At 42.5% G+C, this 15,062-nt stretch overlaps 1 protein-coding gene across 2 annotated transcripts in view; it reads right to left on the reverse strand.

Moving 5' to 3' along the window:
- The window catches only part of LOC135549503 (CD276 antigen-like), a 37,111-nt gene that overhangs the window by 19,257 nt on the left and 2,792 nt on the right, over window positions 1-15,062 (reverse strand). For both annotated transcript variants that reach the window (XM_064979516.1, XM_064979515.1), the window contains one exon: window positions 10,293-10,655. In XM_064979516.1, coding sequence (XP_064835588.1) covers window positions 10,293-10,655 — 363 coding nt within the window. The remainder of the gene's footprint in view (window positions 1-10,292; window positions 10,656-15,062) is intronic.

The raw sequence follows: 15,062 nt of genomic DNA on the forward strand, positions 1-15,062 counted from the left end.
AGAGAACAGACAGGCTTTACATGAAGGGGGAAAGAGTGAGAGAACAGACAGGCTTTACATGAAGGGGGAAAAAGAGGGGGGAACAGACAGGCTTTACATGAAGGACGAAACAGTGAGAGAACAGTGCAGAGATGAGAAGAGAGGGGGCTGGTTGATATATGTAGCTCGATGATGAAGCTCAGTTGGCCCTGGTATAAAGCAGTCGTCTGGATAGGGAATATGGGGCCATTTGGGAGGTAACCAGTGAGGTGGGGAAGACTCCAGACCAAAATGATGTGAATGTTTTTCCTGAACTTGCTATTCTTAGTCAGGACGAGGCTAGCTGACCGTATATTATTTATTCAAACACCGTCATCTTTCCTACCACGTAATATAAAGAATGTATTTTCACCGCCACTGAGATAACAGACATGTTTTTTCCCCCACACTTCCTTACGGGATCTAGTCCTGTGTAGTTCCACTTAAAACTGGAAACGAGTTGAAGCCCAAAAATGTCCGGAACCCCCCCTTGGTCAGAACCTCCCCGGTGAAGCTTCTAGAGTAAAATAAAGGGACTCAATTGAGGTCAGCCTGTCTGCTTTCAAAGCCCAAAAATGGCCAGAACCTCCCCGGTGAAGCTTCTAGAGTAAAATAAAGGGACTCAAATGAGGTCAGCCTGTCTGCTTTCAAAGCCCAAAAATGAATCTAGGTGAGGGTAGAGCTGTGGCAGTCAGGACATTTTGTCAGCTGGTTATTGTCAGGCAAAAGACTGCTGGGTCTCACGGTAATTAACCGTTAATTAGCATACACATTTAGCATCTCCATACAAGCAGCTGATGCCTTTGGAACAGCTACATTAAAAAAAAGAAGTCTAAACCATCAATTTAATATACACCATCACAATAAATCCATAATTCATTTGTGTCAGGTCTAAAGAAACACTATGATATGAAGAAAATGTATTTCAGAAGAACAGAATATGAGTTGGCTGGCTATGTTATCTGGCTATGCTCCACGCCACATAGGCATGTTCATATTGCCAATATAGATATTTCATTTTACCTTTATTTAACTAGGCAAGTCAGTTACAGAACAAATTCTTATTTTCAATGACGGCCTTGGAACAGTGGGTTTGTAACAGCCTTGTTCAGAACAACAGATATACATACCTTGTCAGCTCGGGGATTTGAGCTTGCAACCTTTTGGTTACTAATCCAATGCTCTAACCACTAGGCTATCCTGCCGCACCAGGTTAAGCCAAACATTACAACCCCTTATATGCTTATAAGTCCCGTTCTATTGTTTTAGATTTTTACATGATTTTATAGTAACAATAATAGAATTGAACAGTGTGGTGGGTCGGGCATGGATGTTGGGCGATTAGGCTTGGCTCGCAGTCGGTGTTCCAATTCATCCCAAAGGATGTTTGATGATTGTTAGTGAGTTACTGAGGAACTGATGATTCCTACACGCTTCAGCACTCGGCGGTCCCGTTCTCTGAGCTTGTGTGGCCTACCACTTCGCGGCTGAGCCGTTGTTGCTCCTAGACGTTTCCACTTTCCACAATAACAGCACTTACAGTTGACTGGGGGCAGCTCTAGCAGGGCAGACATTTGACTAACTGACTTGTTGGAAATTTGAATCCTACGACGGTGCCACGTTGAAAGTCACTGAGTTCTTCAGGGCCATTCTACTGCCAATGTTTATTTATGGAGATTGCATCAATGCGTGGTTCATTTTATACACCTGCCAGCAACGGATATGCCCGAAATAGAAGAAACCATTCATTTGAAGGGTCGTCCACATGCACTATATACAAAAAAGTATCTCGCTCTCTCTCTCTTTCAAGATAGGCTTTTAATACAAACATATCAGAAGCCTAGATGGTCCGCAGAACACACCCTTTTCCAGAGCACTGGCTCTGTTTTTATACACATACAACATATGAGTCCATCCCACATTGAAATGAAGTTACTTCCCTCAGTCCATCTGCCACCATTATATCCCAATCTGTGCATCCTGCTTGTTCAGCCCATATCTGCTTTCAGTCAAGTTATAATGGTGACAGGACCTCTTATGTTTGGCTTGTCCTTATTAGGACTTGTAGACTATGTGTCTCTTCTGTTCATGTCCTGACAATTTATGGCCTGTAGTCCATCAGTTGGTCATTTGGCAGATCCCCTTTGTATGTCCCTCTGACCAGCTGGCCTTACTTTGGCTTCCTGTCTATACAATAGACAATGCATTTTACCAGAATGGCAAATGCACTCTAAGTGTATCTTTCTCTTGTGGTACAGTATTAAGTTTCTCCCTATATGTACATCTTTCTCCCACACCAGCTTCATGAGGTAGTCACCAGGAATGAATTTCATTTAACTGGTGTGCCTTGTCAAAAGTTAATTTGTGGAATTTCTTTCCTTCCTAATGTGTTTGAGCCAATCGATTGTGTTGTGACAAGGTAAGGGTGGTATACAGAAGATAGTCCTATTCAGTAAAAGACCAAGTCCATATTATGGCAAGAACAGCTCAAATAAGCAAAGAGAAACGACAGTCCAACATTGTTTTATTAAAACAATCCGTAAAATGTCAAGGTTCTTCAAGTGCAGTCGCAAAAACCATCAAGCGCTATGATAAAACTGGCTCTCAAGAGGACCGTCAAAGGAAAGGAAGACCCACTCTGCTGCAGAGGATACATTCATTAGAGTGAACTGCACCTCAGAAATTGCAGCCCAAATAAATGCTTCACAGAGTTCAAGTAACAGACACATCTCAACATCAACTGTTCAGGGGAGACTGCATGAATCAGGCCTTCATGGTCAAATTTCTGAAAAGAAACCACTACTAAAGAACACCGATAAGATGAAGAGACTTGAAATGTAGCATATCTGAAGTTGAATAGGATGGCCTTGACTAGAATACACGATATAAACTCTGCAAAAAAATAAACATCCTCTCACTGTCAACTGTGTTCATTTTCAGCAAACTTAACATGTGTAAACATTTCTATGAACATGACAAGATTCAATAACTGAGACATAACTGAACAAGGTCCACAGACATGTGACTAACAGAAAATGGAACAATGTGTCCCTGAACAAAGGGGGGGGTCAAAATCAAAAGTAACAGTCAGTATCTGGTGTGGCCACCAGCTGCATTAAGTACTGCAGTGCATCTCCTCCTTATGGACTGCACCAGAGCCTGCAGGAAGGGTATCACATGAGGGAGGAGGATGTCTTCCCTGTAATGCACAGCATTGAGATTGCCTGCAATGACAACAATCTCAGTCCAATGATGCTGTGACACAACGCCCCAGACCATGATGGGCCCTCCACCTCCAAATCGATCCCGCTCCAGAGTACAGACCTCGGTGTAATGTTCATTCCTTTTGACAATAAACGCAAATCCAACCATCACCCCTTGCGACACAAAAAAAAAAAAAAAAACTTGACTCGTCAATGAAGAGCACTTTTTGCGAGTCCTGTCTGGTCCAGCGACGGTGGGTTTGTAGGCAACGTTGTTGCTGGTGATGTCTGTTGAGGACATGCCTTTACAACAGGCCTAAAAGCCTACAATGCCAGTCTTTCTCTCAGCCTATTGTGGACAGTCTGAGCACTGATGGAGGGATTGTGTGTTCCTGGTGTAACTCAGGCAGTTGTTGTTGCCATCCTGTTCCTGTCCCGCAGGTGTGATGTTCGGATGTACCAATCCTGTGCAGGTGTTATTACACGTGGTCTGCCACTGTGAGGACGATCAGCTGTACTTCCTGTCTCCCTGTCATGCTATCTTAGGCGTCTCACAGTACGGACATAGCAATTTATTGACCGGGCCACATCTGCAGTCCTCATGCCTCCTTGCAGCATTCCTAAGGAATGTTCATGCAGATGAGCAGGGACCCTGGGCATCTTTCTTTTGGTGTTTCTCGGAGTCAGTAGAAAGGCATCTTTAGTGTCCTACGTTTTCATAACTGTGACCTTAATTGCCTACCGTCTGTAAGCGTTTAGTGCCTTAATGACTGTTCCACAGGTGCATGTTCATTAATTGTTTAGGGTTCATTGAACAAGCATGGGAAACATTGTTTAAATCCTTTACAATGAAGATCTGTGAAGTTATTTGGATTTTTATGAATTATCCTTGAAAGTCGTGGTCCTGAAAAAGGGATGTTTCTTTTTTCTGAGGTTACACATGAAATGAGTAAAACAGTATGTAAACATTATTAAAGTGACCAGTGTTCCTTGTCTGTAGAAAGCAGTCTCTAAGGTGCAGAGTTGAGTAACCAGGTGGTAGCCGTCTAGTAACAGTGACTAAAGTTCAGGGCAGGGTATTGGTCAGAGGCCTGCTTGTGGTGACTATCTCAAGGTCTGACGGCCTTGAGATAAAAGTTGCTTTACTCCTGAACGAGAGACTGCAAAACAACTTCTAACTCAAGGACCTTGAGATAGAAGTTGTTTTTCAGTCTCTCGGTCACAGCTTTGATGCATCTGCACTGAAAAAAGTCCAGGAGGAAATATATGCTTAACTAGTCACATAATAAGTTGCATGGACTCACTTTATGTGCAATAATAGTGTTAAACATAATTTTTTAAATGACCAACTTATTTCTGTACCCCTCACATACAATTATCTGTAAGGTCCCTCAGTCGAACAGTGAATTTCAAACAAAGATTCAACCATAAAGACCAGGAAGGATTTCCAATGCTTTGCAAAAAAGGGCACCTATTTAAAGATGAGATTGAATATCCCTTTCAGCAAGTTGAAGTTATTAATTACACATTGGATGGTGTATCAAGACACCCAGTCACGACAAAGATACAGGCGTCCTTCCTAACTCAGTTGCCAGAGAGGAAGGAAACCGCTCAGGATTTTCACCATGAGGCCAATGGTGATTTTAAAACAGTTACAGAGTTTAATGGCTGTGATAGAAGAAAACTGAGGATGGATCAACAACATTACTCCACAATACTAACCTAAATGACAGAGTGAAAAGAAGGAAGATCTGTAGAGAATAAAAATTTGACAGAAAAATGCATCCTATTTTGAATAATGCAAAAAATGTGGCAACATTGGAAACCCGAGACAAAGGGCTGTGACACATGGGGTTGATCCTAAACACACGAGAAGTGGAATGTATATGGACGGTACGGGGCAACAGAAGACCAACAGCAGAGGGGTCTAATGATCTTGGAGATGGGGGAAGGGCCGATAAACCCAGGGGGAAATGTTTGCATTGCATCCCTTCATAAGAAATAACTCCTTGTGTCTTCCAATGGTGGCTCCTTGCTTGGAGACACTGTTTCCATGGCCTCAAATTGCTCTTAAATACTAGTAAAACTAAATGCATGCTCTTCAACCGATCGCTGCCTGCACCTGCCCGCCTCTCCAACATCACAACTCTGGACGGTTCTGACTTAGAATATGTGGACAACTAAAAATACCTAGGTGTCTGGTTGGACTGTAAACTCTCCTTCCAGACTCATATCAAACATCTCCAATCCAAAGTTAAATCTAGAATTGGCTTCCTATTTTGCAACACAGCATCCTTTACTCATGCTGCCAAACATACCCTTGTAAAACTGACCATCCTACGATCCTTGACGATGTCATTGACAAAGTAGCCTCCAATACCCTACTCAATAAATTGGATGCAGTCTATCACAGTGACATCCGTATACTACTTACCCACCCACACCCATATACTACCCACCACTGCGACCTGTATGCTCTCGTTGGCTGGCCCTCGCTTCACACTCGTCGCCAAACCCACTGGCTCCAGGTAATCTACAAGACCCTGCTAGGTAAAATCCCCCCTTATCTCAGCTTGCTGGTCACCATAGCAGCACCCACCTGTAGCACGCGCTCCAGCAGGTATATCTCTCTGGTCACCCCCAAAATCAATTCCTCCTTTGGCTGCCTCTCCTTCCAGTTCTCTGCTGCCAATGACTGGAACGAACTACAACAATCTCTGAAACTGGAAATAATTATCCCCCTCACTAGCTTTAAGCACCAGCTGCCAGAGCAGCTCACAAATTACTGCACCTGTACATAGCCCACCTATATTTTAGCCCAAACAACTACCTCTTTCACTACTGTATTTAATTTTATTTATTCATTTTGCTCCTTTGCACCCCATTATTTTTATTTCTACTTTGCACATACTTCCACTGAAAATCTACCATTCCAGTATTTTACTTGCTATATTGTATTTACTTCGCCACCATGGCCTTTTTTTGCCTTTACCTCCCTTATCTCACCTCATTTGCTCACATTGTATATAGACTTAATTTTTCTACTGTATTATTGACTGTATGTTTGTTTCACTCCATGTGTAACTCTGTGTTGTTGTACGTGTCACACTGCTTTGCTTTATCTTGGCCAGGTCGCAATTGTAAATGAGAACTTGTTCTCTACTTGCCTACCTGGTTAAATAAAGGTTAAATAAAAAAATAAAAAATTGTGGAGCTGGTCTGAGTCTGCTGGGTCAGTCATGGCCAGTTCATACTACAAGAACTCAGGATAAGGGACAGATGCAGACAGATGTTTATTGACCCAAACAGGGGGCAGGCAAAAGACAGGTCAAAGGGCAGGCAGAGGTCCGTAATCCAGGGCAGAGTCAATAAGGTACAGAACAGCAGGAAGGCTCGGGGTCAGAGCAGGCAAAATGGTCAGAACCGGGGAAAATATGAAACAGAAATGAGAAAGCAGGTAGACGGGAAAACACGCTGGTAAGACCTGACAAGACAAGACGAACTGGCAACACACAAACAGAGAACACAGATACAGTGGGGCAAAAAAAGATTTAGTCAGCCACCAATTGTGCAAGTTTTCCCACTTAAAAAGATGAGAGAGGCCTGTAATTTTCATCATAGGTACACTTCAACTATGACAGACAAAATTAGAAGAAAAAAATCCAGAAAATCACATTGTAGGATTTTTAATTAATTCATTTGCTAATTATGGTGGAAAATAAGCATTTGGTCACCTACAGACAAGCAAGATTTTTGGATCTCACAGACCTGTAACTTCTTCTTTAAGAGGCTCCTCTGTCCTCCACTCGTTACCTGTATTAATGGCACCTGTTTGAACTTGTTATCAGTATAAAAGACACCTGTCCACAACCTCAAACAGTCACACTCCAAACTCCACTATGGCCAAGACCAAAGAGCTGTCAAAGGACACCAGAAACAAAATTGTAGACCTGCACCAGGCTGGGAAGACAATCTGCAATAGGTAAGCAGCTTGGTTTGAAGAAATCAACTGTGGGAGCAATTATTAGGAAATGGAAGACATACAAGACCACTGATAATCTCCCTCGATCTGGGGCTCCATGCAAGATCTCACCCCGTGGAGTAAAAATGATCACAAGAACGGTGAGCAAAAATCCCAGAACCACACGGGGGGACCTAGTGAATGACCTGCAGAGAGCTGGGACCAAAGTAACAAAGCCTACCATCAGTAACACACTACGCCACCAGGGACTTAAATCCTGCAGTGCCAGACGTGTCCCCCTGCTTAAGCCAGTACATGTCCAGGCCCGTCTGAAGGTTGCTAGAGAGCATTTGGATGATCCAGAAGAAGATTGGGAGAATGTCATATGGTCAGATGAAACCAAAATATAACTTTTTGGTAAAAACTCAACTCGTTGTGTTTGGAGGACAAAGACTGCTGAGTTGCATCCAAAGAACATCATACCTACTGTGAATCATGGGGGTGGGAACATCATGCTTTGGGGCTGTTTTTCTGCAAAGTGACCAGGACGACTGATCCGTGTAAAGGAAAGAATGAATGGGGCCATGTATCGTGAGATTTTGAGTGAAAACCTCCTTCCATCAGCAAGGACATTGAAGATGAAACGTGGCTGGGTCTTTCTGCTGTCACGCCCTGGCCATAGTTTGCTTTGTATGTTTCTATGTTTTGGTTGGTCAGGGTGTGATCTGAGTGGACATTCTATGTTGGATGTCTTGTTTGTCTATTTCTGTGTTTGGCCTGATATGGTTCTCAATCAGGGGCAGGTGTTAGTCATTGTCTCTGATTGGGAACCATATTTAGGTAGCCTGGGTTTCACTGTGTGTTTGAGGGTGATTGTTCCTGTCTCTGTGTTTTGCACCAGATAGGGCTGTTTTCGGTTTTCGCACGTTTGTTATTTTGTTAGTTTAATCGTGTATAGTTTCTTTATTATAATAAAATGAATAACAACCACGCTGCATTTTGGTCCGCTCCTCCTTCCCACAACGAAAGCCGTGACATCAGCATGACAATGATCCCAAACACACCGCCCGGCAACGAAGGAGTAGCATCGTAAGAAGCATTTCAAGGTCCTGGAGTGGCCTAGCCAGTCTCCAGATCTCAACCCCATAGAAAATCTTTGGAGGGAGTTGAAAGTCCATGTTGCCCAGCAACAGCCCCAAAACATCACTGCTCTAGAGGAGATCTGCATGGAGGAATGTGCAAAAATACCAGCAACAGTGTGTGAAAACCTTGTGAAGACTTACAGAAAACTTTTGACCTGTCATTGCCAACAAATGTTATATAACCTCTTTGAACTCTAGGGGCGCAATTTCATTTTTGGATGAAAAACGTTCCCGTTTTAAACAAGATATTTTGTCACAAAAAGATGCTCGACTATGCATATAATTGCTACTGTTCGAAAGAAAACACTCTGACGTGTCCAGAAATACAAAGATCTTCTCTGTGCGTGCCCTTTAACGTGAGCTTCAGGCAAAACCAAGATGAGATGGCATCCAGGAAATGACAAGGATTTTTGAGGCTCTGTTTGTCATGATCTCCTTATCTGGCTGTGAACGCAAGAGGAATGAGTCTGCCCTTTCTGTCGTTTCCCCAAGGTGTCTGCAGCATTGTGACGTATTTGTAGGCAGATCATTGGAAGATTGACCATAACAGACCACATTTACCACGTGTCCGCCCGGTGTCCTGCGCCGAAATTGGTGTGCAAAAGTCACCTGCCAGTATTTTTCCAAACAATACAGAGACTAAAGCAAGCTTCCACGAACTGCATGTCAATGAAGAGATATGTGAAAAAACACCTTGAGGATTGATTCCAAACAACGTTTGCCATGTTTCGGTCGATATTATGTAGTTAATCCGGAAAAAGTTTTACGTTGTAGGTGACTGCATTTTCGGTTCGTTTCAGTAGCCAGGCGCAATGTAGAAAACGGAACGATTTCTCCTACACACAGACGCTTTCAGGAAACACTGCGCATTTGGTGTGTAACTGAGAGTCTCCTCATTGAAAACATCAGAAGCTCTTCAAAGGTAAATGATTTTATTTATTTGGTTATCTGGTTTTTGTGAAAATGTTGCGTGCTACATGTTATTCAAAATGCATTGCTAGCTTTGCATACTCTTACACAAATTAGTCAATTTCTATGGTTCAAAAGCATATTTTGAAAATCTGAGATGACAGTGTTGTTAAGAAAAGGCTAAGCTTGAGAGCAGATGCATTATTTTCATTTTATTTGCGATTTTCAGAAATCGTTAACGTTACATTATGCTAATGAGCTTCAGGCTATAACTGTATACAGGGTTTTTTCATAGCCAAACGTGAACAAAATGGAGCGATTTGTCCTACACAAATAATATTTTTTTGAAAAACTGCACATTTGCTATGTAACTGAGAGTCTCCTCATTGAAAACATCCGAAGCTCTTCAAAGTTAATGATTTTATTTATTTGGTTATCTGGCTTTTGTGAAAATGTTGCGTGCTACATGCTACACAAAATGCTATGCTAGCTTTGCATACTCTTACACAAATTAGTCAATTTCTATGGTTCAAAAGCATATTTTGAAAATCTGAGATGACAGTGTTGTTAAGAAAAGGCTAAGCTTGAGAGCAAATGCATTATTTTAATTTTATTTGCGATTTTCAGAAATCGTTAATGTTGCGTTATGCTAATGAGCCTGAGGCTTTAGTCACGATCCCGGATCCGGGATGGGGAGTTTCAAGAAGATAACAAAGTATTGAGATAAACTTTTGTTATGGACCAAATATTTATTTTCCACCATAATTTGCTAATTAATTCATTAAAAATCCTACAATGTGACTTTCTGGATTTTTTTTCTTCTCATTTTGTCTTTCATGGTTGAAGTGTACCTATGATGACAATTACAGGCCTCTCTCATCTTTTTAAATGGGAGAACTTGCACAATTGGTGGCTGACTAAATACTTTTTTGCCCCACTGTATAAATACCCAGGGGATAATGGGGAAGATGGGCGACACCCAAATGAGGAAAGATAATTGAACAAAATACATCAGGAGAAGTAGGAGGAATAGAGAAGGGAGAAGAAAAGAGAACCTACCTGCGTATTTGAGCTGGACCTCAGCCTTTCCTGTCCCCTTCATGTTATTAACCGAACAGAGATATCTTCCCTGATCCCCTGGACCTACACTCTCCAACCTGAGGGATGCGTTTCCCCCAGGGAGCTGGGAATGGAACAGTCCAGTGCGGTTGTGATACTCCCCGCTCTGGCGCGCCAGTTGGTCTGTTCCGTAGTAGAAACTGTGGACCACCCGCAAATCTTCTACCCTCTGCCATGTCACCACGAGACCCTCATCCAGGGGGGAACCAAGGTCAAGGCTAGGGGGGAACACACAGCCCAAAATAGCCGGTTGGTTATAGACGGCTACCACTCTGGGCTGGGGCGCCTGTACTTCGAAGGCATCTGAGGGAACAAAGGAGAGACTTGAGTTTGTGTGTCTGGGTGTGTGTGTGTCATGGTAGGGACAAAAGGGTTAGTAAGATATTAACTTATAACAAAGGGGAGAGATGTGGTAGTGTGTGATGGTTTGTAAAGCAGAGGCGCTGGATTTCCATCAGTACTCGGTTTCCATAAGCCGTAGGCTGGATTTTCCATCAGTACTCGGTTTCCATAAGCCATAGGCTCCACAACGCACATAATTCATGTCCATAAATGCACACATCTTCAATTTCACTCAGTTAACAACCTGCCTACCAGCTCTAATCCGCGGTCAGTGTAGAGGTCGAATGTAGGAAGATACAGTACGTTAGATTGCCCTAAAATTCCTTATGCAAAGAGACGAGAATTAAAGGGGAAATCTGAGATTTCTACATCCAATTCCTGTATTTTTAAATGAATGATATATCATCATTGATTCTTGAATAATATATTATTATAAGCCTCGTGAGCTCAATTGTCTTAGTGTACGACATCAAACAGTCCAACAGTTTTACTTTTAATAGTAAATAAACACTAGTTAGTTAGTTATAGATTTTTAAATATGTTAATCATTGCTTCCATTGCTTTGTCTATGAAGGGAAGAGTGGTTTTGGACAGTACAGTCCTGGAGCTGGTCCAACTGGAGGTAAAATACATCACTCATTTTCAGCCAAAATATTTTCACATCACCCTTCCCTTGTACTGTAAAAACATTTGTACACCCTCCCCAATCCTATTATTTACTCAAAACGAATGATTACTCCCACAAATGGAATTTGTGGCACAATCTATGCTTCGCAGCGGTACAGGCTGGAAGTTTGAGGGTTCGCCAACCATCACGGACAAGCTACCTCTTCCCTGCCTGTTTCATTACACAGAGATCAGAGATGAGACATCAGAGCCGGATGCAGACAATCATCAGCTGAATGGAAATAAGATTTTCAACATTTATATTTATATCTATACTGTATAAAATCATTTTTATATGCAATGATTTTTCACCAACAGGTTTCTGTCCCAATGCACCACACTTAACCAGTAAGCAACGCATTACCGACTGCTGGTGCTTCCTCATGGTTTGTGTTTTCATCAAAACAATCAAATAGAGTATGTCAATCTGACAAACAGAAAGCATATCCCTCCATTCCGTATCAAAGGCTTGCCTTTAAAAAAAATCAAGTTAGTTTGCTTGGGAATATGGTCAATATGGTGGACCGTGTTGTGGGTGTTTCTGGGAAATAGTTTGACCTCCATCATCTAGGACGTGACAACGGTTCATAAAATCTCCCCATTTCTGCCCATTTTTTTTGCGTCTTACAGACCTTCTCATACAGCTGCAACTGTATATGCATTTGTAAAGCAGGACCTTTCTTGAGTTGGGCTCTGGGATGGTGTAACTGTTGAGAATGGGAGTTTATGGTTGTGTGGGGGTTGAGTGTGTGTGGGTGTATGTGTGTATTACACAACTGTTGCGAAGGAGTAAAAGATGTTAGGGTCAATATAGAATGATTCACAGTAATTGTTTGCTAATATAATAATTGTTTGCAATAATGTAATGGTGAGACTGGTGAAATTCAAAAGAGGTGATGGTTTTAATTAACAGTAATTTTGATCCAAATTTGCAAATTGTCCAAACAGATCTTTAAGGTAGATGGATTATTTTAAATATGTTATTGGACAATAAACAAATATGGCTCATTAACCTATACATTCCAAATTTGTTTTATTTATTTTTATTTCACCTTTATTTAACCAGGTAGGCTAGTTGAGAACAAGTTCTCATTTGCAACTGCGACCTGGCCAAGATAAAGCTTAGCAGTGTGAACAGACAACACAGAGTTACACATGGAGTAAACAATTAACAAGTCAATAACACAGTACAAAAAAAGGGGAGTCTATATACATTGTGTGCAAAAGGCATGAGGAGGTAGGCGAATAATTACAATTTTGCAGATTAGCACTGGAGTGATAAATGATCAGATGGTCATGTACAGGTAGAGATATTGGTGTGCAAAAGAGCAGAAAAGTAAATAAATAAAAACAGTATGGGGATGAGGTAGGTGAAAATGGGTGGGCTATTTACCAATCGACTATGTACAGCTGCAGCGATCGGTTAGCTGCTCAGATAGCACATGTTTGAAGTTGGTGAGGGAGATAAAAGTCTCCAACTTCAGGGATTTTTGCAATTCGTTCCAGTCACAGGCAGCAGAGTACTGGAACGAAAGGCGGCCAAATGAGGTGCTGGCTTTAGGGATGATCAGTGAGATACACCTGCTGGAGCGCGTGCTATGGATGGGTGTTGCCATCGTGACCAGTGAACTGAGATAAGGCGGAGCTTTACCTAGCATGGACTCGTAGATGACCTGGAGCCAGTGGGTCTGGCGACGAATATGTGGCGAGGGCCAGCCGACTAGAGCATACAAGTCGCAGTGGTGGGTGGTATAAGGTGCTTTAGTGACAAAACGGATGGCACTGTGATAAACTGCATCCAGTTTGCTGAGTAGAGTGTTGGAGACAATTTTGTAGATGACATCGCCGAAGTCGAGGATCGGTAGGATAGTCAGTTTTACTAGGGTAAGTTTGGCGGCGTGAGTGAAGGAGGCTTTGTTGCGGAATAGAAAGCCGACTCTTGATTTGATTTTCGATTGGAGATGTTTGATATGAGTCTGGAAGGAGAGTTTACAGTCTAGCCAGACACCTAGGTACTAATAGGTTTCCACATATTCAAGGTCGGAACCATCCAGGGTGGTGATGCTCGTCGGGCATGCGGGTGCAGGCAGCGATCGGTTGAAAAGCATGCATTTGGTTTTACTAGCGTTTAAGAGCAGTTGGAGGCCACGGAAGGAGTGTTGTATGGCATTGAAGCTCGTTTGGAGGTTAGATAGCACAGTGTCCAAGGACGGGCCGGAAGTATATAGAATGGTGTTGTCTGCGTAGAGGTGGATCAGGGAATCGCCCGCAGCAAGAGCAACATCATTGATATATACAGAGAAAAGAGTCGGCCCGAGAATTGAACCCTGTGGCACCCCCATAGAGACTGCCAGAGGACCAGACAGCATGCCCTCCGATTTGACACACTGAACTCTGTCTGCAAAGTAGTTGGTGAACCAGGCAAGGCAGTCATCCGAAAAACCGAGGCTACTGACTCTGCCGATAAGAATATGGTGATTGACAGAGTCGAAAGCCTTGGCAAGGTCGATGAAGACGGCTGCACAGTACTGTCTTTTATCGATGGCGGTTATGATATCGTTTAGTACCTTGAGTGTGGCTGAGGTGCACCCGTGACCGGCTCGGAAACCAGATTGCACAGCGGAGAAGGTACGGTGGGATTCGAGATGGTCAGTGACCTGTTTGTTGACTTGGCTTTCGAAGACCTTAGATAGGCAAGGCAGAATGGAAATAGGTCTGTAACAGTTTGGGTCCAGGGTGTCTCCCCCTTTGAAGAGGGGGATGACTGCGGCAGCTTTCCAATCCTTGGGGATCTCAGACGATATGAAAGAGAGGTTGAACAGGCTGGTAATAGGGGTTGCGACAATGGCGGCGGATAGTTTCAGAAATAGAGGGTCCAGATTGTCAAGCCTAGCTGATTTGTACGGGTCCAGGTTTTGCAGCTCTTTCAGAAATAATGATGATCCAAGCTTCTTTGAAAATATATATAAGAATGGATCAACTCTACAAGCTACACTCGACTCTATTATTATGGTGGGAGATTTTAATACGGTCTTAAATACCTCTATGGACCGGAAAGGAAATCACACTACAAACTATCACCCTCAGGCACTTAAGGAAATCATGAATGTCATGGGTATATTGGAATTAGTGGATATATGGAGGCTTAAATATCCTGACCTAGTGAGATATACATGGAGGTTTAATACCCTGACCTAGTGAGATATACATGGAGGTTTAATACCCTGACCTAGTGAGATATACATGGAGGTTTAATACCCTGACCTAGTGAGATATACATGGACGTTTAATACCCTGACCTAGTGAGATATACATGGAGGTTTAATACCCTGACCTAGTGAGATCTACATGGAGGTTTAATACCCTGACCTAGTGAAATATACATGGAGGTTTAATACCCTGACCTAGTGAAATCTACATGGAGGTTTAATACCCTGACCTAGTGAAATCTACATGGAGGTTTAATACCCTGACCTAGTGAGATCTACATGGAGGTTTAATACCCTGACCTAGTGAGATATACATGGAGGTTTAATACCCTGACCTAGTGAAATCTACATGGAGGTTTAATACCCTGACCTAGTGAGATATACATGGAGGTTTAATACCCTGACCTAGTGAGATATACATGGAGGTTTAATACCCTGACCTAGTGAGATATACATGGAGGTTTAATACCCTGACCTAGTGAGATATACATGG

Source organism: Oncorhynchus masou, chromosome 12 (assembly GCF_036934945.1).
Source record: "Oncorhynchus masou masou isolate Uvic2021 chromosome 12, UVic_Omas_1.1, whole genome shotgun sequence".
Lineage (NCBI taxonomy): Eukaryota > Metazoa > Chordata > Actinopteri > Salmoniformes > Salmonidae > Oncorhynchus > Oncorhynchus masou.